Source organism: Lepidochelys kempii, chromosome 8 (assembly GCF_965140285.1).
Source record: "Lepidochelys kempii isolate rLepKem1 chromosome 8, rLepKem1.hap1, whole genome shotgun sequence".
In the NCBI taxonomy this organism is placed as follows: Eukaryota; Metazoa; Chordata; order Testudines; family Cheloniidae; genus Lepidochelys; species Lepidochelys kempii.
Genome location: NC_136387.1, coordinates 35,159,285 through 35,182,361, shown reverse-complemented (window position 1 = coordinate 35,182,361; position 23,077 = coordinate 35,159,285). Strand labels below are relative to the sequence as shown.

Sequence of the window (23,077 nt, the reverse complement as noted above, 5' to 3'; positions counted from 1 at the left end):
AGTCTTGCTGGGGTAGAGCAGAATTATCCCCCTCATTTCCTCACACTACCAAATGCGAGTGTCTGAGCAGGGTGCATATTAAAAGAGACAATCACCAAATCATTTCTACTATTATTTATTTTTTTAAATATTTTTGAAAAAATATAATTTTTTTACAATATTTTCAACTTAAACACTATTCACACTGAACACGTATGGCAGCTTAACCTACCCAAATATGAAGTTTAAGAAGCCAAAACTGTTCTAGCTTTATTAAAAGAAAAAAGTTGTTGTGCTGTAGACTATTGTGTAGTGATGATTAAACAAAGCAAGGGAAAAGCACCACTCAAATCACTAACGCTAAAGGTTTCTTGGTTAAATCCAGCTATCTTAAGGTTGTATGCTAAAAGTTACATAGACAGTGTGCTATGTATCCAAGTTCTTGGAAGAAATTGTGATGAAACTCACATCTCCTTAAATGTAATTAGGAAGTGAAACAAACATTTGTAACATGATAGACTGTAAATACAGGAAATTTCTTCCAACTGCTTATTTGTTAGTTCAGTAGCTGAGATCTAGGACTCTGTACAGGTCTGTGAAAGTCTGGTATGATAGTTCATTTACACTTCTCAAAAAGAAGAGCATGAAGTAAAGTTTTTCTTGATAAGGAAAAAAATTAACATTAGTAAAAATACTGAAACGGAAAGTTAGCTAATTTGCATAATGATCCGATAACCTTGCTTTTATTTTTAAGTTAAGGCATTATCAGGTGCAAATTAACACCAGTTGACATGTTTTAGTAACAGACCATCCTTAGTTAAATCCTGTTAAAAAGACAGAGTCTGCAAGAGGTTTTAAAAAATTTGGTACTTTGTCTCAACTTGACTGGTGCTTCTTACCTCACTGTCTCCTTCACAGAAAGCCAGGGTCCAATTATGTTTTCATTAAACTTTTGACAGCTTTTTACTTAATAACAGTCTCAGCACTTTTATTAAGCATGCAAGACTAACAAAACTTTGGCAATGCATAAGTGTAACACAGTGACGAGAAGAGAGAGCTTTTACAATTAAATCTTCTAATACTGGCTTCACAGTGTGGAAATTGTGCTACATCCACCAAAAGAGGGCCCAGTCTACTCATATATTTAGTACTTCACCCCTGGAACAAACTCCTTTGCGTTTGGATTCAGATTACTCTTGACCTGGGGAGAAAGACAACCAAATCACGGTATTACTTATATCTCACTTTTCCTGACCAATCAAAGCATTGTTCATAGCCATAGTTTACAAGTTTAAAGTGACAGACAATTTAACGTGAATTCTTGAATACACTAAATCCAGTGCAAAGAGGTTTAGAACCCTTCACCTGTTCATCATGGCTATTAATATCTTTTTTTAAAAAAAACCAAACCCAAACAGCAGCAGCACCTAGAGGCTTCAATTAAATCAGAGTCCCATTGTGTTAGTACTTATTTAGTTTAGTGTTTAGTTTAGTTTTGTGTTTAGTACTTATTCGCATAGTGCCTAAGGAGAAAGTCCCTTCCCTGAAAAGCTGTAAGTTAAAGCCTGTAGTCTCCCAAAAACACCCAAAGCACCAGAGTTTTAATTCAGTCAAATTGACTCTGGACAAGTGTCACATGGTCTTTAACCTTATACATTTGTTTGTAGACCCATTCTGTATGTAACATAAGCAAACAGACTTGACGTTAGATTTAAATAATTTTAAGCCATTGACTGACTGGTTTTTCCTTCAAAGAAGAGTTATGTTGAAATATAATATGAATGTGCTTATTTCATAATTAGCCACCCTATAGCATTTCCAGAGAACTCAGGAATGTAAGAACTTCCATTTGGGCAATAAGCAGCACCAAGAGAAACTTCACTTTACACAATTTCCATGTATTGCCTAACAAAGGAAGAGAACAGAAACTGGGATAGCTGGAAGCATGAATTTATTTAAACTCTTAATTGGTTTACACATTAGTTTTGTCATCAGCATCTTGGTTACCACTTTATATTTTAGGCCAGTTGTATGTTTTGCTATCTTGAGTCATTGCGCTGAAAGATACATTGGCCTAGAAGTTACAATTTTATTTTTTCAAGGCTTATTATGAAGTATCGATATTTAACAAGAAACTTCAAGTCCACAAGAACATTTCAGCAGTACAGTTTAGTGTGTGGTTGATCACTAGCATTAGTGTCAGGCTAGCAACAAATCTCTCTCTACTGTCGGATTTCTAGAGAAGTCCAACATTACTGAATGTACCCTGTGTACCTCTATCATGGGTCAATAGCCATTGCACTGAAGGCAGCTGCAAGAGGGTGTGCACTGAATATCAGGGACATTAGGCAGCTGTAATAAGTGTCAGCGTTGTATGTCTCAGCACTGCCATGTAGTTCCCTTGCTTTTGGGAGTGTCAGTTATAACATTTTATACTAGTTGCTCTTGCAAGTTAACTATTCTGGGCTAACAGGTACTTTCTGAAGCTTGTTTGGGTACTTTTAGTTCATTTCAACATCTTTGTACATTTAAGAACAGTTCCTATTTTAGGAACCTAGACATTAAAATACTTCCAAGTACTTGTTAGGATATAGATATTCAGGCCTGTCTGTAAAGGCCTATACTCTAAGAATTTAGGTGTATCATCACTTAACTAGTTATAGCAGTATAAAAGAAAGAATCAAAATCACTGTCTGCCGGTGTAAGGGCCTTCTCTTACTGTGACAGTCTGAGGCCCTGTTCTTAGGCTAAGGCCTTTGGCTAAGCAACAGAGGCAGCCATAAGCTGGGAAGGGACAGGTCACATCCTCACATTCCAAACTAGTCACATTGAAATAAGGTGCTATTGGGCTGTTAGGAATACAATCCTGTCCTGATAATGCCTATCGCCTCCAGAGAAAGGGAAGTAAGTGCCTAGAAAATGTAAAAGGAAACTTAGTTTGATAGCATCCTGTCTGGCAAGAACTCATTTATCAATAGCTGGGATGTGAAATCCTCATTTCTTTGTTGTTCTGTCATTGTAGTCCCCATTTCCCTATTGTTTGTCTGTATAATCTGTCTGGTTCTAGAAGTGAGCTGTAGCTCACGAAAGCTCATGCTCAAATAAATTGGTTAGTCTCTAAGGTGCCACAAGTACTCCTTTTCTTTCTGTCTGGTTCTGTGATCATTTGTCTGCTGTATAATTAATTTTGCTGGGTGTAAACTAATTAAGGTGGTGGGATATAATTGATGAAATAATCGTGTTACAATATTTTAGGATTGGTTAGTTAAATTTCAGTAAAATGATTGGTTAAGGTATAACTAAGCAGAACTCAAGTTTTACTATATAGTCTGCAGTCAATCAGGAAGTAAGGGAGGGAAATGGGAACAGGGAATGGAGGTTGGAAATTGGAATCATGTTTAGCTAAGGGCAGGAATGGGAACAGGGACACAGGTAAGGCTCTGTGGTTTCAGAGCTGGGAAGGGGGACACTAAGGAAGGAAACTAGAATCATGCGTGCTGGAAGTTCACCCCAACAAATATCGAATTGTTTGCACCTTTGGACTTTGGGTATTGTTGCTCTCTGTTCATGAGAGAAGGACCAGGGAAGTAAGTGGGTGAAAGAATAAGCCCCCTAACACTTGTAAAGGAGAGTTAGCAAGATTTACACTAAGTTTTTGCAGAAGGTTTAGTTTTCCTGGCACAAATAATCATTCCTAAGTACAAGTAACAAGATCATCTCCACCTATTTTAAAGTTTTGGCCTGACAAATCAATAATTAATGATACTGGCTACAGTCAATACAAATTTCGGTAATCTCTTTCAAAATGTTCTTCCAATATATCTCAAGCTATATCTGGACTGTATTATTTCAGTCCTAAGGCTCTATTTCCAACATGCCAAATTCTGTGATAGTTAACATGAGGTCTGGATGAATATCAGACTTTGTCTGTAACAAGAGCTGTTAAATTAAACCATTGCTGTTGGATTACATGCTATGCAGTCAGTATGTTCAACCTTTTGCCTTTCATTTAGTAACGATTTCTGCCAAGCAGCATATACACCCACACACCACTAGTATTTGTGGCATGAACTGTGCAAAACACCCATGCAATTCTATGGACAATCCCAAAGAACTTCAGCCACTATCACATTCCATACCATTTTTGGTATAAACAATACTGTACCTAATAATTTAGTATTTCCCCCTTACAAGTGCATATCAGGTTAAAGAGATTTCTGGATTATGTATGGGATCTGAGCTGGAGAGCCATGATATTACTGATAATTGGATCTGAGCTGGAGAGCCATGATATTACTGATAATTGGTTGTTGCTGTTGGTTTTTTTTATTAGCCATTTTAATGACCCATCAAAGCACGTAGAGTCTTTTGGAAGGTGATTTTTTTAAAAATTTCAAATACAAAGTTATTAAGAACAAGCAGAGAGGAAACATACCACCAGATCCTCCAGTGATGAGCTGTCACTGATAACGAGGTCATTAAACTGGTCCTGGATTTGATCCATTGTTTGTGGGAGGTCTCGAGCGGGAATAAACCACTCATGTTCTTCCTCCTCTTCCAGCATTTCCTGGAAACAACGCTCAATAAATTCTTCTTCCCATAACTCCTCTTCAATCTAAAGTTAGAAAGGGGAAAAGAGTGTTCTGGTGGGTAAGTGTCTCTATGGCAGTGGTTCTCAACCCTCGACCCAATCAGCACACAGCTGCAGTCCATGTGACATCCTCATGGCTACACCGGTAGAATATGTATTGTGTGGACACAGCCCACAACACAGACAGCTGCATATGCAGCCCACAATGGTAAATGGAGCAGTGGTTCTCAACCTATCATATCTGCACAGTTAACTCAGCACCCAGGTGTGAGCAGCCACAGTGCAAAGCCCTGCGTGAATTACCATGCGCTCACTGGTTCTGTGCCCGTGTGTGTGTATAACTAGGATTTCTGGGGGACATAAGAACACAAAAACAACCCCACTGGGTAATACCAATGGTCCATCTAACCCAGTACCCTGTCTTCCAACAGCGGCCAATGCCAGGTGCTTCAGAGGAAATGAACAGAACAGGTAATCATTGAGCAACCCATCCCATCATCAACTCTCAGCTTCTGGCAGTCAGAGGCTAGAGACACCCAGAGCCTGGGGTTGCATCCTTGACATTTTGGCTAACAGCCATTGATGGACCCATCCTCCATGACCTTATTAAGTTCTTTTTTTGAACTGAGTTATAATTTTTGGCCTTTACAACATCCCCTGACAATGAGTTCCACACATTGACTGTGCATTGTGTGAAGTAGTACTTCCTTTTGTTTGTTTTAATCCTGCTACCTATTAATTTCATTGGCTGATCCCTGGTTCTTGTGCTACATGAAAGAGTAAACAATACCTCCTCACTTTCTCCACCCAGTCAAGATTTTATAGACCTCTCTCATATCCCCCACAGTGGTCTCTTTTCCAAGCTGAAAAGTCCCAGTCTTTTTAATCTCTCCTCACAGGGAAGCTGTTCCATACCATTAGTTGTTTTTCTTGCCCTTCTCTGTACCTTTTTCTATTCTAATAGATCTTTTTCAGATGTGGTGATCAGACTGGCGCACACTATTCAAGGTGTGAGCACATACCATGGATTTATAGAGAGTGTTACTATGCTATTTTCTGTCTTATTATCTATTCCTTTCCTAATGCTTCCTAATATTAAGCTTTTTTGACTGCCACTGCATATTGAGCAGATGTTTTCAGAAAACTATCAACAAGGTCTCTTTCTTTAATGGTAACAGCTAATTTAGATCCCATCATTTTGTATATATAGTTGGGATTACATTTTCCAATGTGCATTACTTTGAATTTATCAACATTTAATTCATCTGCCATTGTTACTCCTGGGGGAATTCTGCTCCAAAAAATTAAAAATTCTGCACACAATATTTGTCAAAACAACACTATGTAATCACGCCAGTTTCAATTATTTTGTTAATTTATTTCAAAACACCGGTCAGCATGTGTGTAACAATAGAAACAAAAGACATTTCCCCAGGAGCAGAGAGTTAAAGAAATCCCTATGACAACCCAGTTCCTGTTTCTTTGCCCTCTCCCACCCGAGCCTGCCAGACACTCACTCTCCCCCAGAGCCCAGCTGTGCCCCCCCCCCCCCCCCCCCGCCCAGACACACACACACCCTACCCCCAGAGCCCAGCTCCACGTTCCCTCTCCCCCCAGCCCAGACACGCAGACCCTACCCTCCTAGAGCCCAGGGATTCAGAGGGAGAAACAGCCTGATGCTAGGTCCCAGGGCTTGCTCAGCATTTCCTGCGTGTTGCTGTCTCCTTACTTCAGGGTGTGTGGGAAACTGCAGCTGCTGGAAACCTTCCAGTTCCCTCTCCCTCAACACAGCCTTGTCTTCTATTTGTGAGCTGGGCTCTGCCGGGTCCAGCAGCCCCTAGTGGTGGCCAACATCTCTGCAGCCTATTTCTATGGGGAAAAATGGAAATTCTGCAAGCCCAACATTAATTTCCACAAAATTCTGTATTGTGCAGTGGTGCAGAACTCCTCGAGGAGTACATTGTGTTGCCCCGTCACCCAGTTTTGTGAGATCCCTTTGTAAGAAGGGTTTCTTCAGGTATGTTGGCAACAAGAAGAAAGCCAAGGAAAGTGTGGGCCCCTTAATGAATGAGGGAGGCAACCTAGTGACAGAGGATGTGGAAAAAGCTAATGTACTCAATGCTTTTTTTGCCTCTGTCTTCACTAACAAGGTCAGCTCCCAGACTGCTGCGCTGGGCATCACAACATGGGGAACAGATGACCAGCCCTCTGTGGAGAAAGAGGTGGTTAGGGACTATTTAGAAAAGCTGGACGTGCACAAGTCCATCGGGCCGGACAAGCTGCATCCGAGAGTGCTAAAGGAACTGGCGGCTGTGATTGCAGAGCCATTGGCCACTATCTTTGAAAACTCGCGAACGGGGGAAGTCCCGGATGACTGGAAAAAGGCTAATGTAGTGCCAATCTTTAAAAAAGGGAAGGAGGAGGATCCTGGGAACTACAGGCCAGTCAGCCTCACTTCAGTCCCCGGAAAAATCATGGAGCAGGTCCTCAAAGAATCAATCCTGAAGCACTTACATGAGAGGAAAGTGATCAGGAACAGTCAGCATGGATTCACCAAGGGAAGGTCATGCCTGACTAATCTAATCGCCTTCTATGATGAGATTACTGGTTCTCTGGATGAAGGGAAAGCAGTGGATGTATTGTTTCTTGACTTTAGTAAAGCTTTTGACACGGTCTCCCACAGTATTCTTGTCAGCAAGTTAAAGAAGTACGGGCTGGATGAATGCACTATAAGGTGGGTAGAAAGTTGGCTAGATTGTCGGGCTCAACGGGTAGTGATCAATGGCTCCATGTCTAGTTGGCAGCCGGTGTCAAGTGGAGTGCCCCAGGGGTCGGTCTTGGGGCCGGTTTTGTTCAATATCTTCATAAATGATCTGGAGGATGGTGTGGATTGCATTCTCAGCAAATTTGCAGATGATACTAAACTGGGAGGAGTAGTAGATACACTGGAGGGCAGGGATAGGATACAGAGGGACCTAGACAAATTGGAGGATTAGGCCAAAAGAAATCTGATGAGGTTCAATAAGGATAAGTGCAGGGTCCTGCACTTAGGACGGAAGAACCCAATGCACAGCTACAGACTAGGGACCGAATGGCTAGGCAGCAGTTCTGCGGAAAAGGACCTAGGGGTGACAGTGGACGAGAAGCTGGATATGAGTCAGCAGTGTGCCCTTGTTGCCAAGAAGGCCAATGGCATTTTGGGATGTATAAGTAGGGGCATAGCGAGCAGATCGAGGGACGTGATCGTCCCCCTCTATTCGACATTGGTGAGGCCTCATCTGGAGTAGTGTGTCCAGTTTTGGGCCCCACACTACAAGAAGGATGTGGATAAATTTGAAAAATTTCGGCGAAGAGCAACAAAAATGATTAGGGGTCTGGAACACATGACTTATGAGGAGAGGCTGAGGGAACTGGGATTGTTTAGTCTGCAGAAGAGAAGAATGAGGGGGGATTTGATAGCTGCTTTCAACTACCTGAGAGGTGGTTCCAGAGAGGATGGTTCTAGACTATTCTCAGTGGTAGGACAGGACAAGGAGTAATGGTCTCAAGTTGCAGTCGGGGAGGTTTAGGTTGGATATTAGGAAAAACTTTTTCACTAGGAGGGTGGTGAAACACTGGAATGCGTTGCCTAGGGAGGTGGTGGAATCTCCTTCCTTAGAAGTTTTTAAGGTCAGGCGTGACAAAGTCCTGGCTGGGATGATTTAATTGGGGATTGGTCCTGCTTTTAAGCAGGGGGTTGGACTAGATGACCTCCTGAGGTCCCTTCCAACCCTGATATTCTATGATTCTATGAACTCCTTGCAGTCTGCTTTGGACTTATCTTGAGTAATTTTGTGCCATCTGCAAATCTTGCCACCTATTTACCCCTTTTTCCAGATCATTTATGAATATGTTGAACAGCACTGATCTCAGTACAGATCCCTGGGAGACACCTCTATATACATCTCGCCATTCTGAAAACGGACCATTTATTTTTACCATTTCCTGTCTTTTAACCAGTTACTGATCCAGGACAGTACCTTTCCTCTTATCCCTTGACTGCTTGAAATATCGCATGGTTCTCTGTACTGCAGTAAGCTAAGCCACTCTGATTCTTTCCTAGTGAATTGTGGGAGAACCTGTCTACTTGTCTGTCCTGGGTATGCAAGAGGAATTGTGGGAAGGCAATGGAAGGCTATCAGCACTCAAATAGTTTAGCCTGTGTCCTCACTGCACGATAAGAAGGTTACCAGCCTGAATGAAGGAAGAACCCAGGCTCTAACCCACGACTCCAACCAGTCCAGCTAGCCTGGGTTGAAAACACCATTGAATTCACTTGAGCGAGGTGTGTGTGTGTGTGTGTGTGTGTGTGTGTGTGTGTTTGGAAAGGGGTTAGGGGAAGCACCTGAGTAAGAGCGTAAGTGAATACTCTAAAAACGACATAATTAAGGCTAAGATAATGTCACGGAAGCTGTGCCCTACGGCGACACTCGTGACAGTGGGAGCCCTGCAGCTGACCAGCCGCAGCTGGCAACCCCACAACAGCCCAGCCTGGCCTTTGCGGGCAGCAGGGAACCCCCCTGCAGCTGCCCATCAGCTGCAACTGGTGGGACACCCCCCCCGCAACTGACCGGCTGCCGCCATCAGCAGCAACACCTGAGCTGCCCAGCTTCACTACTGGAAGGGACCTCCCGCAGCTCTCCTGCCACCGCTGGGCGGTGGGGGGAAGCCACCACAGCCACTGGGGTCCCTGCAGCTCCCAGCCGCTAGGGGGTGGGTGGATGCAGGGTGCTGGACCCTCCTCCCTCCCCATTTTGTCAGGGATGTTTTTAGTAAAAGTCAGGGACAGGTCATGGCTTCTCTGATTATTTGTTTATTGCCCATGACCTGTCTCTGACTTTTACTAAAAACATCCATGACAAAATCATAGCCTTAGACTTAATCCTTAACAAAAGTATTGCTGACAAGCTTTGGAGAGAGTTCTATCTGACAGCAGCATCACTGTGCTGCAGGACCCAGACAGAATAAAAAGCAGCAAATAAAGATGGGCACCCCATGTCTGCCAGGCATAGCCAGGGAACAAAGGTGACCCAGGGAACAGATTAAGATTAGAAAATGTGTTCAGAGGAAGCTGAACAAGTCTTTCTCCACTCTTACAGTTTACTCCAACAGATTTGGCTCATGCACTCAAAAGTTAGGAAATGCCAGAATTAAGGTTCCTTGTACAACCTTAATGCGTATTCACAAGGGGGCTGAATTATGACTCAACCTTCAGTTACATGAATGCATTTTCACACAGCCCTCATGGAAAGAGGCAACTGCTCATTATTTCTTTTTTATCCCCGTCGTCCACTGCGTGGACCTTCCCTATTTACAGAATATAGTTCAGACCCTGCAGTGAACAATGCAATATTAATTTCATCAGTCGTTTTGAGGATGCTGTTCAGCAGGGCTGATCTACACTGAAAAGTTAGGTTGACCCAGCTATGTCGCTCAGGGGTGTGAAAAATCCCTGGTGTGGACAGCACTAGGTCAACAGCTACTGCCTCTTGGGGACATGGATTAACTACAGCCTCAGAACCCCTTCAGTCACCATAGAGGCTGTCTACGCTGAAGTGCTGCAGCTGTGCAGCTCTACCATTTTAAGTGTAGACACTGCCTTAGTCCCTCCCACAATAAGTGTATCTGCACATCTTCCCTGTAAGATAACAGCTCCATTTTACAGGCAGAGAAACTCAGAAAAGAAGGTTTGCCTAAGGCAACGCAGAGTCAGTGGCAGAGCCAGGAGTAGAACACAGGACCTCTGTACTCCATCCTGTGCTTATTCTCCAGGTCACACTGCAGTATCACAAGAAGTGCTTAGCACCCACAGCTCCCATGGACTTCAGTTGCAAGTATTCAATACTTCAAGAGCAAGGCCCCAGGTATCTCAAGGTGGGCACCTCCACACAATTAATAGCCACTTGCCAAAATGTTGGTTTAAGCGAGTCACTCAGCACCACACTGAATGTCTGTAGAAAAGGCAAGAAGAGAACAGAACTCTGGCATTTACGTGCCTCAACTACATGACTGTTCTCCCTCCTATAGTCCCCTGCCTGGTTTTCTATACACCTTTAAACTTCTAGAGAGAAGGCGGCAGGGATCCCACAAATGGCTTCATTCACTACACAACCCTGGTTCATTCTGAGCATTAACCATCCTACGCACTGAATAAAGCACAGGGGGTCCCAAGAAAAAATTGTCTAATTACATATTATCATAATGCATATGCACAAAGGGCAGAATTTACACTGCACAAGCAACCTAAATTCTAGTGTTTCCTGACTTTGTAACCTAAATAGCCTTTTTTTTTCTTTTATAGTTTCTGAATGGTATTTCCTCGGTTTTTCCTAAAGGAAAACGGTGAAATCAATTTCTGTTACATGCAATTGCAACAACTGCCCCATCAATAGGGTTTAAATCCTGAACCCTCAGCACTGCAAGACAGACTGCTAACATTTGAACTATAGGACTATAGGACTACCCCCTCATGGGTAGGGGAGGGTAGCAGTGGTTATATGCTACAGAGGCCATGTATTGAGTGAGAAAGGGAGTGGTTGGGGGGAAGCCTCTCTCCCCCCATCCCAGGAGACGAGCAACTGAGCCCATGAGCCAAATCTGGAGGGGCAGAGGTTTGTTTTGGGGGATTCTGGCATAGCTGCCAGAGCTCCCTCAAAGCAGCTTCAGATTCCCAAAGCTGGTTTTGAGTAAGGATGTTCATATTTAATTATTTTGGCAGCACAATATTGCTAACAGTGCAAGTGAGAAGAAAATGGAGATTTTCATAAGTTTGTAACACAACTAACAAATGAAATTTCATAGTGCAGAGAAAGAAGCTCTTTTCTAAATCCAAAGTCTTCAAAGAATTTCAGAGGCCTGCTGTAAACAGGTGTAAATCCTTCAAGAAAGAAGTCAAAAATCTTTTATAAAGGAAAGCATTAGGCACTTAAATATAGGGGTCACTACCAACTCCCCCTCTAATACTATGTTGCCTCAAGATTCCCATGACCAAGTAGGGTTCTGCAGGTGGATTTATAAAGGCCAATGGTGTACTTGTAGGCATGTTTTTCACCTGGTTATATCTTAAAAGCACAGTAACCTGGCCTCATGAGATTTAAACACCCCCCCACCACAAAGGGTCTCATGAGAAGTCTTCGAACCCACAGTTCTTTCCTGTAAGCCACACTGTGGAAGACAGCTTTACACACAGCATATTCTCATGTAATTCTGTGCTAACAAAACAAAACTGTACTTCTACAGTGTTTTTCATCCAGTCATCAAAAGATGGGCAGTTACTTATTTTACTGGTGGGGTAATCGAATCACTGATTGAAACTTTCCTACAGTAACATCAGCAACCCAGTGGCAGAATCAAGACTAGAGCCCAGGTCTACAGACTACCTAGTCTCTACTCCAGTCACTAGACCATGCTGTCTTCCCTGTGAGCTAGAAACACAAGTGGAATACACAACAGATCTGAAAACTGTAAAGCAACTTACCTGTCTGTTAAACTCCTCTTCATTTTCCATCCACATATACTCAGCGAATGGATTGTCGTCTTCATGAGAGTGACCATTAATAATCACATCTTCGTTGATGATGCTTGGGCTAGTACTGCTGCGACTTGGATCTTTCATGGTTGAGCCTTTGAGTTGAAGCCTGAAAGTAATTGCAGTAATCAAAGACTTAAATTTGGCATCTGTATAAACCCCATCCAGTAACCATTAGTAAACACCGGACCTGTATTTACAGACTCCAGTCACCAACAGAAAAATCAAGCGTAGTTGTGGAGCTTGTAAATGACCACCACCCCACAGAGTTACAACTTCTGCTAGCTACGCAAAAGTCACATAATGGCAAGATGTGGGAGAACCCTAACAGAAGTTCAATTTACATTTTAAACTCTGCTCTGTGTACATTCAAGAAGTTTTCCTTGTAATTACCTCAATAAGCCCCACCAAAATACTAAGAGGCCTGCTGATCTACACCTAAAGCTTAGGTCAAGCTAGCTACATCACTCAGGGGTGAGAAGAGTTCAGAGAGATGAATTCAGGTACGTTAAGCCAACCTAAGCCCCGGTGTAGACACCCTACGTCAATGGAAGAATTAGTCCTTTGACTTAGCTACCACCTCTCATGGGGATGGATTTACTAGTGACAGAAAAACTCTCTTCATCACTGTCGTAAGCATCTACACTACAGTGGAGTTGCTGCAGCACTTGCCAACACACACAACTTTGAAAGCAAAGGTTTTTTTGTAGATATGAGCAAAATGATTGGGAAAGTGTTCAAAAGTGAGTTTTCAACATACCTGTACCTTTATAACCTCTTTTCTGAATTAAAGTCCCCATAAAGACATTATCCCTACTACTACAGATGAGGTAACTAATGTTTCAGGGGATTGAATTCTTTTGAGGAGACTGGGGCAAGGTGGAGGTGGTCTAAAAAGTGAGACTTTACAGAACACCACGCATGCATGGATGGACTTTCAGATGGTCATTTCACTGCTCAGACACCCTGGGAAAGTTCAGAGAGACTGCAGTCACTGTATTTTAATTTGGTTCTCTCATACGCAGCCACTTTGGGCTTGTCTACACTTGAAATGCTACAGCAGCACAACTGCACCACTGTAGCGCTTCAGCATTAAAACTACCTAAACTGATGAGAGGGATTCTACTGTCAGAACAGGTAATCTCCAGGAGAGGTGGTATTGTAGCCATCTATGCTGGAGGTTAGGTTGCCTTAACTATGCTGCTCAGGGGTGTGTGGATTTTTTCACACCCCCCCCCAGTGATGTAATTAAGCAATCTTAATTTTCCTAGTGTAGACCAGGCCTTTGATGGGACAATTCTATAGTTACCCCATTAACAAAAGCCCACGGACTGAGGAATTTCATCTAAGAGATCATATTTAGGATAAACTGGAAGACAAGCTTGTCATAGATCCCAAATCACTCTCAGTATGTTTAGCATTAACACATTTGCATAAATTCTAGAGTCAATTTCTCCTTTTGAGGTTAGGATTCTGCATTAGCCCTGCAGTACACAAGGAAGTCATCATAGCATACAGAGTTTTTGAGTTCAGGACTCTGGCAGGTATAATATGTGAAAAAATTCAAATCTTTGTTATAAAACTGCATTTGTAATTTAAACCTAGACTTATGACAAATCCCACAGTTTTAGTCTTTGCCAGTTTACAAGGTGTAGGTTCAATAGTATTCAGTATCATAACCCTTTTACAAGGCTGGCAGGCCATGACGATCAAACAGAAACATATCACTTCTGAATCTATTTGAGTTGTAAACAGAAGAGTGGTTATTCAGCCCTTCATTTTCAGTTTATTTTGTTTAAGATTTCCCTGGAATTTATCAGTGTTTATTACAAAAATTAAAAATGGGTGAAAAGTGGCACAAAACCTAACTATTATTCTGGCTAAATATTGGGATTAACATTCAGGGATGGGAGGACAGAAAAAAGCAAAGAGAAAAGTAAGAGTATTGAAAATAAAAGCAGTTTAATGCTGTGGTTTATTCTGAACTGTACATTAAGAGTACGTACACATGCACATCTTTAACGACACTGCCTTGCTCTGACAGCCAAGCATTTACACTTAGACTCAATAACACATCTACCTAATGTAATGGATTGGATTTTCTTAACATAATCAGTATTTTCATGTACTTTAGTCCAAAATCTGGGTGAAAAAAAATCAGTAAAAACTGATTAGCTTTTGTAAAACACAAACAAAATTTACAAATTTTAAAAAATGGTAAAAACTGAAAACAAAGAACCTGACAGTCCAAACTAAAAGGCCAATGTTTTGGTCTATGCTGCATTTAAACCTAGACATTCTTTTACTAGTCTTAGGAAACTTGACTATTCTGACCCCAAGACACCAGGTTTACTTTTGAATCTAATCACCTCATGCATTTCATGGTGTTTTTCTCGCCATTTACTATAATTAAGGGAGCTGTGTTCACATACAGAGTTCCTTCTTGGCAGCCCAATTTCTCCTCCTACTGGATGCTGTAGTGAGGTCATTGATACTACGACATCACAATAATTTGTGTGAGATATTAGTTCAAAACAAGATTATGACTTTGCAGATCTCTTTATTGAGATGATGTAAAAGTGGATCAAGCAGAAGGTGAACAAAATCAACTTTATCAAACCAGCTGGGGATACAGAGAGATACTGTCAAAGTAAGTTTTTGAGTAAGTAATTGGCTGTATCGAAAGATGAGAGTCTTAAAAACCACCCATGTACACCCTGGTATGCTTACTACAGTAGCCATATTAGCTATTAGGGCTTAGAAACGCTGGATTCTATCTTTGGATATCTATGCCATAGATTGCTTCAGAGAAATTGATTCTTGGATTATGAGAGTTCTAGGTCAAAGCTTCAGCTTGTCTAAATATCAACAAGACATTGAGCAAAGATCTTCTATATGCCTTTTTGAAATCAACTTGATATTGTATAGTGTTGATGAGGAAGATTAGCAGCTACCACTCCAGTTTGTTCCATTATGGACTTTATAATCCAAAACAAAGGAAAACAAAGTCAGTTTAACTCAACAGAAAATGCAACAAAATGAGATCAGAAATGAGATTACTGCCTGGTTAGCAATTAGCAGTATAAAGAATATAGTGGATTCTTTTTCTGGAGTTTTACTGAAACGCTTTTGTAGTCCTATATTAAGCTGAAGAGCATTAAAACCAACATGACAATTCATATGCTTGTTTACATTTGTACTTTTTAAAAATGACTTCATTTACAGTATTTTGCTCTTCACTCTTTGCAGCTTACATTTAGAAGTTTACAAAATTAAAAAGCTTTCTAGAATTTATGTCATCTTTCCCTTCTATGGCAAGTTCTTCCCCACCCCCTTAGTTTGGATATCAACTTTGATATCAACATTACATGCGACTTTTTGCACACCAGCGTAATTACCCAGATTTTTTTCCAGGAATTAGCATATAGATATAATCTATCCTGTTTTATTAAAATCCATACAAAGTATGAAGAAAGATCTATCTAGTCATTTATAGTCCCCCAATATAGCTAAGCACCTCCCAAATATGTATGGTAGTATCCTCCACAGCCTTATGAGGAAGAGAAGTGTTTTTACAAGTAGGAACTTAGGCACAAAGTGATTTGCCCAACGACACAAAGAAACTGAATTCAGATTTCTTGAATCCCATGCTAGTGCCTAACCCAGAAAGATAATTCTGTGTATTTCAATTTTCTGCAGTAAAAAAAAATCATTTTTAATGCAACATGCAGTATATCTCCACTTCTCCAAAGCATGATCAGTTAATCTTCATAACTGATCACATTCATTAGGCAGACAAATTAAAATAGTCTTGATAGTTTCTGTAGCACTAGAAATAGGATGTGGTTGCACATGTAATTTGGCTGGTTCAGTAAAGCAGTGGATAAAGGAGGGCAGGCTGACAAACTAGACTGTCAAAAAGCCTTTGAAAAAAAATCCCACCCTAGAGGCTACTAAAGGAACCAAGGAGTCAGGAAGTGAGAGGCAGAACACTGTCATGGATCAAAAACAGCTGACACACAAAACAGTAGGAATAGTGGTCAATTTTTATTGTGGCTATAAGGAACACTGAGGCAACCTGCTGTTCACTTATCAGATTGACAAAAAGAAAAGAGTACTAGTGGCACCTTAGAGACTAACCAATTTATTTGAGCATAAGCTTTCGTGAGCTACAGCTCACTTCATCGGATGCATGAATGCATGATTGCATCAGATGAAGTGAGCTGTAGCTCACGAAAGCTTATGCTCAAAAAAATTGGTTAGTCTCTAAGGTGCCACTAGTACTCTTTTCTTTTTGTGAATACAGACTAACACGGCTGCTACTCTGAAACCTGTCATTATCAGATTGAGTGTTTAATATATTGATGACTATGTAACAGAGTGGAGACTTCAGAAAAGTTATGCCATAATGAAACAGCTTCATCTGGAATAGTGTGCGTGGTCACTCAATCTCAAAACAGATATGCCATAACTAGAGATGGGTCAGAGAAAAGCAATAAGAATGATTAGGGGCATGGAAGAACTCTCATGGAGAGATTTAAAAGACTGAGACTGTTTAGTTTAGAAAGGAGGCATGATTAGCACATATAAAAGTAAATGGTGTAGAGAAAGTAGATCAACAGCTTTTGTTCTCTGTCTCATAACATCAGAGTAAAGGAACATTTGCTGAAATTAAAAGGTGGCAGGCAGATTTAGGATTGATTAAAAGAAAATATTTTCACACAATGCATATTTAGTTTGAAGATTAAGGACAAGAATTTAGCACGATTCAAAGAGACTAGATGTGAATATGGATCATAAGACTATCCAGACCTATAGTAGTTAATGTTAACGAAAAGTTTTGAAAGAGAAAAAGGCTCATGTTTCAGGTCTTAAAACAGATCTCTATTATGGATTAAGAGAAGACCCTTCATAGGGGGAGATTAACCCATATCTACTTACTGAGGGGATTCTTGCACCTACCTCCAAAGCATCTGGTGCTGACCACTGGACTGGACGGTCCACAGATGTAATTCAGTACAGTAATTCCAATGTTCCTCTACAAAAACTGATAGAGCTCCTTCCAAATTTCTAAAGTATTAAGCAGTACTGTAGAGACTGACCAACAGCATCCTCTTAACATTTACTGGTAGCAGTTGACTGAACATTAAGCAAAGTTATGTTACTATGCCAAAAGAATAAAAAACCTCACTGCAGTGTTATGTTTGTTTACACTACTGCAATTTTATTTCTCTGGCTCTGGCTTCACTAAATTCTTGGTCACATTATCTAAACAGATTTAGCAAGAGCCAATTACTAAATAAACAAGATTAAGAAACCAATTAATGATATGGAGAAGCCATATGATAAAATCCATGCAGGATGCAAACATATCACTCTGCATAGAAGAATATTTCAAAAATACTTCAGTTTTCCTTAATGGACGTGCTAGTGAATAAACTGAGAAATGAAGCTTTGTTAGCGTGATCGGACAAATAGCATAGAAATCACTATTAATACTAAACTGAAATCAAGATGCAATAAGAACAGACTTGAAAGTCAAGGCAGCCTGTTCTGTTTCAATTCTAAGTCAGAACTGGTTAGCCCAAGTCAGTTTCATTCAGGTAAAAAATGCCTATATTTTAACAGCAAGCCTGCTAAAACTCCTAAAGCTTTTGTAGCCAACTGTAGAAAGGCATTAATACAGAGATCCACCCACTTACAAATTTCAAGGCATAGTGAAGAAAAACTTACGCTGTGTGATTTTGGGCAAGCCAAATATAGTATATATATAAAATGGACATAGTATCTTCTTCACAGGGGCGAAGATGGTTTTAATTAATGTTTATGAGAAGGCTTTAAAGTGCTGAGATGGAAGGCATCACAAATTTAATTAAGTTGTGAAATAAAAATTTTGAAGCTCTCAGATAGAAAGCCCTATAGAAGTGCCAACTATTTGTGTGGGGTTCCGTTACACCATTATCTCAATTAGAAGTTTAAGCTGTTTCCGTAGCATCACTCAACTGGACAAAAGGAGGACTTGTGGCACCTTAGAGACTACAAATTTATTAGAGCATAAGCGTTCGTGAGCTACAGCTCACTTCATCAGCATGCATCCCACAGAGTGAGCTGTAGCTCAGGAACGCTTATGCTCTAATAAATGTGAGAGTCTCTAAGGTGCCACAAGTCCTCCAGTTCTTTTTACGGATACAGACTAACACGGCTGCTACTCTGAAACCTGTCAACTGGACAGACAGCAGCTGGACTGGAACTATTTATTACCGGAGCTGAGCTCCAGTACGGTTCCTGCCCAGGGCATCCCCCCGAACCTGGGCAGCACTCGGACCTAGAGGGGCTGCTCTGTTGCAGAGCACTCCGCACGGCACGGCGCCTTACGGCAGCGAGAACGGGACCAGGCACCGAACGGCAGGTGCCTGAATCCCTGGTCCCGCTCCATGCAGGGGGGCAGAGTGCCACTGCCCTTCCCCGCCCCGGATCCGACTTGCTCCCCTCCCGTGGCGGCTCGCCAAGCACATGCCTCTGCCTCCCGAAGGCTGCCCCAGCGCTAGGGATGGCCACGCCAGCTGGGGCTGTGCCCCAAGCCCTCTCCTCATGAGCCCGCAGGCTCCGCGCTGCTGCCCCGGAGAGCCCACCCCCCACCAGGGCCGCGCTCCCATATGGAGGTCCCTGCAGGGATGCCCGGCGAGGTGCCAAGGAGGCAGGTCCCGCAAGCGGAGTAGCCGCGGCATGCCCAAGCCCCACCCCCTCCCGGTGACGAGTCCCCGCGCGAGCCGCAGGGAGCAGCTGAACCCCCCAGGCGCGCGCCCGAAGCTCACCACTATGTCGCGCGCGTGTGCCCGACGCCCCGCCTACTCCCCGCCGCGCGCGCTTTGTTCGCCAACAATAAGGCCACCTCGCCGATCTCGTCTGTGTGTGTGAGGGGGCGAGTGCTATCCCATCATGCCACGCGCGCGGCCAGAGACACCCCTTTCTTCCCCCACAGTACCCGGATGGAGAGCCCGAGACAATAGACAGGCGCCATTAGACGACCCAGGCCTTCGGCTCCGGATCCTTCAGGGGAGCCTCCCTCCCCCGCACAGAGCCCGGGGGGAGGAACGGTCCCCGCCACCTTCCCCCAGCCGGGCTGGCTCGAACCCCACCTCCCCGGGCCCACCTGCTGTTGGGAGCGGGATGGCAGAGGGTGCGCGCTGGGGCTCCGAGCTGGTCTCTTCCGCCTCGTGCCCCCCCACTCTTTATTCGGGTTCTTCTCCCTCCACCCCTTTCCCCTTCCAAACACAACAGCCAGGCCGGATGTGAAATCACTTCCGCTACCTATGTGACCTCACAAGCCACGCCCCCTCCGCTCCGGAACCAGACAGTGCACTACACATCCCGGCACGCCATGCGCCGACTTGGGGCAGGGCATCTAAGGGACACCGGCGGAGAGGTGGCGCGCTGCAAGCCGGGATTCGCAGTCTTTTCCGCGTCGACGGCCTCCGCTTGAGGCGCAGGAGCAGAACGCTGACTGGCTCGGACGCGCCGCGCTGCATACTGGGACTTGTAGTCTGGGGCGGGGGTTATGCCTCCATCTTGAACATCGAAGGTGGAGCGATGAAAAAGAAGCATTACATGCTGGGACCTGTAGTCGGAGGGGGTGAGTGCGGAGTGAGCCAAGTCTCCATCTTCTGGCTCTGTAGGAGAGGCCAGGATGGAGGGATGCATGGGGCGGACTCAGCGTATGCTGTGGGGCCAGGACTCCTGGGTTTTGTTTGCTTTGCAGCCATAGGTGCTGAGCAGGTGTTGGTGCAGCTGCCTCACTAGTGTAGGAGCTGTGGGGTGATCACTGGACTCCTGTCCCCTTCATAGCGGATCTTCCACGGCCCCGCCACATGTGTTGGTAGCCAGGCACTACCAGAGCTCGGTACCGTCTGGACTGGGGTAGCCTCGTGCTGGGAACAAACAGCCAAGCCTGCAAGGAACAGGCCAAAACAACAGGGGAGGTGGGTGGCAGTCATGGAAAAGTTAGTACACCGATGCTGCCATACCCAGCAAAATAGACAGAGACCTGACAGTTCCGTGGGTACTTGGTTACCATGTATTCAATAGCCAAAGTACATTCACCTGCGAACAAACAGCACCCTGTCCAATGTTTGTGAATGTTAATGTGTGACAGACGTGTCAAATATGTGTGTGCAGAGTTTCACTCAATAAAATCACTAGAAACAGCATAGGTGTTGGAATAATGCTCACTCTGTAATACCTGTTAAATAAAAGCTCTGAGGACAATATTCCTGTTAATGTCTCTTTAAACAAAGCTCATTGTTGTAATGATTGGTTTGTGGCAGAGATTTACATGGCAAGGATTTATAAACTTATGAAAACCTCCTACATAAATAGTTTTAAAAAATCCAAGTCCTTCTGAGAACAATCCTGCAACACAGGATGGGTTGTTACTGTCTAAAGGCACCACACTTCAGTCTTGCCTGGTGCTGGAATACTGTGCAGGAGACAAAGGACTAGGGAGCCTTTCACCTTATTCGAGCAACAAGCACGGGAGAATACTAAGTGGTGGGCTTGTGTGAACCTGGTGTGTCCAGGCATGTCTGGGAAACGTGACATGTAAAACCTCCACAACCCAGCTTTGTGTGTGCCACCAGCAACATGTGCTGACAAGTCAGAATGCCTTTACTCCTGCTCCCCACACTATGGGGGCCTCAGCCTGCCCTGTGGAATTCTGGCCTAGCTGGCAGGAGCCCCGCAGCAGTGGCTATCCTGGCCAACATCTCTGCTCCCATCGCTGCAACAGCCAGCCCAAAATTTGGCACTCAGCCTCCTGTCTGTCTAGCACGCTGGGTGTGGTAGCACTGGAGTATTACCACACTCTTTTGTCTTTCTGCTCACTGTAAATAACTTTCAACTCATGAGACTGTCTGAGAGAGGAGATGTTACTTAGGCCTTGTCTACACTATGGGGGGGTGGGAAAGAGAGATCCACCCGAGTTATGCAACTTCAGCTATATGAATAATGTAGCTGAAGTGGACGTACTTACATCTAGGGGTCCACACTATGCTATGTCGACGGGAGACACTCTCCCGTCAACTCCCCTCACGCTTCTCCTTCAGATGGAGTACAGGAGTAGATGGGACAGTGATCTGCCATTGATTTAGTGGGCCTCCACTAGACCCATTAAATCAACCACTGATGCATTGATCGCCACACACCACTCCTGGGGTAAGTGTAGACAAGCCCTGAGAGAAAGAAAAACCCCATACGCTCTAGGACCACATAGGAAATGTGCTGTGACATAAGTCACACTGAGAAACAAATAGCACTTGAAGCTCTTTCAGGGCAACTCCACTGAGTGTCCTGCTAGCAATGCTCAAGAGGACAGGGCAGAACCACAGCAGCCTGTGCCTGGGGTGCAAACACCCCATGTGCTGTGTACCACACCATGACGGGACTTCTTCACCTCCACATGAGTGTGTGAAGGAGCAGGGCCTGTGGAGCTTTAACAAGGGCCACTCACCAGCTATTAAGGAGGGTGAAGGTGGTAGGAGGGTGCATTAGCCCTGAGGTAACATTAGCAAACAAAAGGGAGGCCAATGGGGATTCCCATCCCCCTTCAACCTCTTTAGGGATCCTCACAATATACAGTTACTTCATCTGTGTATGGGGAAGAGGAGTTAGTTTAGTGTTGATGACAAGGACCATATCAACAGCTGGGGAGAATGAAGTTTCACAGCACAGGTTCTTCCTCCATGCTGCCCGAGTTGTGATTGGGCAGCCCCCTTTCTGAGTTCAGTCACCACCACGCCTTTCTTAGCCTCATCGTGGCTGATGTAGCCAACAAAAGGAACAACTGTGAATGAGCACAGCCATCCATCTGGAACTAGAACAAGTTCATCAACTCATTTCTAAGGCCTTGTTTACACTACAAAGTTTTGCCAGCAAAAGGCAGCTTTTGCCGACAAACCAGGAGAGGTGTACACACTATACAAAACTACTTTTAGCAGCAAAACTCTGATGTTTTGCCAACAAAATAAAACCACCTTAATAAGAAACAAAAAGCTTTTTGCAGCAAAGTTAAAGTGACAAAGCATCAATGTAGAGACTGCTAGTTGTTCTGTTGACATAACTGACTTCCACCACTATCCCACAATGCCTTGCTCTTGCTCACTGTTTACATCTCTGCTGCCCTGCAAGCATGCCTGCCCCCCCTTTCAAAGCTTCGGGAAGTATCTGACAGCTGAGCCTGCTGCTCTGTTTGGGGAACAAAGAGAAAATCATTAAGGTGGAATGCTTCTGTTCTGCCCTGCACTAGGAACACAGCAGCAGGCAGACTACTGCTGGGGGGAAGGGGCGGGCAGGACGACAGCTGTGCTGCTTTGACATTCCTCAGCACAGAGAACTCACAGAGCTGTTCAGGATGCTGCTCCTGGCTGTGGGAGAATTCGGAGGGAATCACAGAACCATAGGCAGGCAGAGAGGCAGCTTGGGGAGAGACTGCTGTGCTGAGCACAGCCAGGGGTGTCCCCCTCCCCCACCTCAGGATGGGTCAGTCAGCCTGCTGTCTCCCTCCCCCCACCACACTTCAGTTGAAAATCTACTAGGATGCCCCTGGAACGAGGAGCTTGAGACACCTGCCCCAGGAGGCATTGCAGACCCTTCCCAAAATACCCTATGGCCAGTTGCACAGTGAGATAGCTACTGCAGTGTACTGCTTTCTGTGTCGATGCAAGAGCTGTTAGTGTGGATGCACTTTGACAACACGAGGAGCTAGTGTGGACATACAACAGTGGTTTTAAAGTGCTTTAATTCAAGCAGCATAACTTTTATTGACAAAACTTTATAGTGTAGACAAGGCCTTGTTGAGGTGGTTTTATTTTGTTGACAAAAAACAGGTTTTGCCACCAAAAGTAGCTTTGTAGTGTATACACCTCCCGTTGTCAGCAAAAGGCAGC

The 23,077-nt window shown here is 43.7% G+C and overlaps 1 protein-coding gene across 4 annotated transcripts; it reads right to left on the bottom strand.

Annotated features, from left to right (window-relative positions):
• Positions 1–99: 99 nt before the first annotated feature.
• PAIP2 (poly(A) binding protein interacting protein 2) lies at positions 100–19,457 on the bottom strand. Of its 4 annotated transcripts, none has more exons than XM_073356015.1 (5): positions 19,291–19,457; positions 17,100–17,234; positions 12,087–12,246; positions 4,415–4,594; positions 100–1,180 (listed from the first exon to the last, which is right to left on the bottom strand). In XM_073356015.1, exons 2-5 carry the CDS (start codon positions 17,108–17,110, stop codon positions 1,124–1,126), a joined length of 408 nt encoding a protein of 135 aa, XP_073212116.1. In that variant the 5' UTR covers positions 17,111–17,234; positions 19,291–19,457; the 3' UTR covers positions 100–1,123. The 4 variants fall into 4 exon arrangements, with proteins under 4 accessions (XP_073212116.1, XP_073212115.1, XP_073212117.1 ...); XM_073356014.1 differs by having other exon boundaries at positions 17,100–17,207; XM_073356016.1 differs by lacking the exon at positions 17,100–17,234.
• Between the last annotated feature and the right edge of the window lie 3,620 nt (positions 19,458–23,077).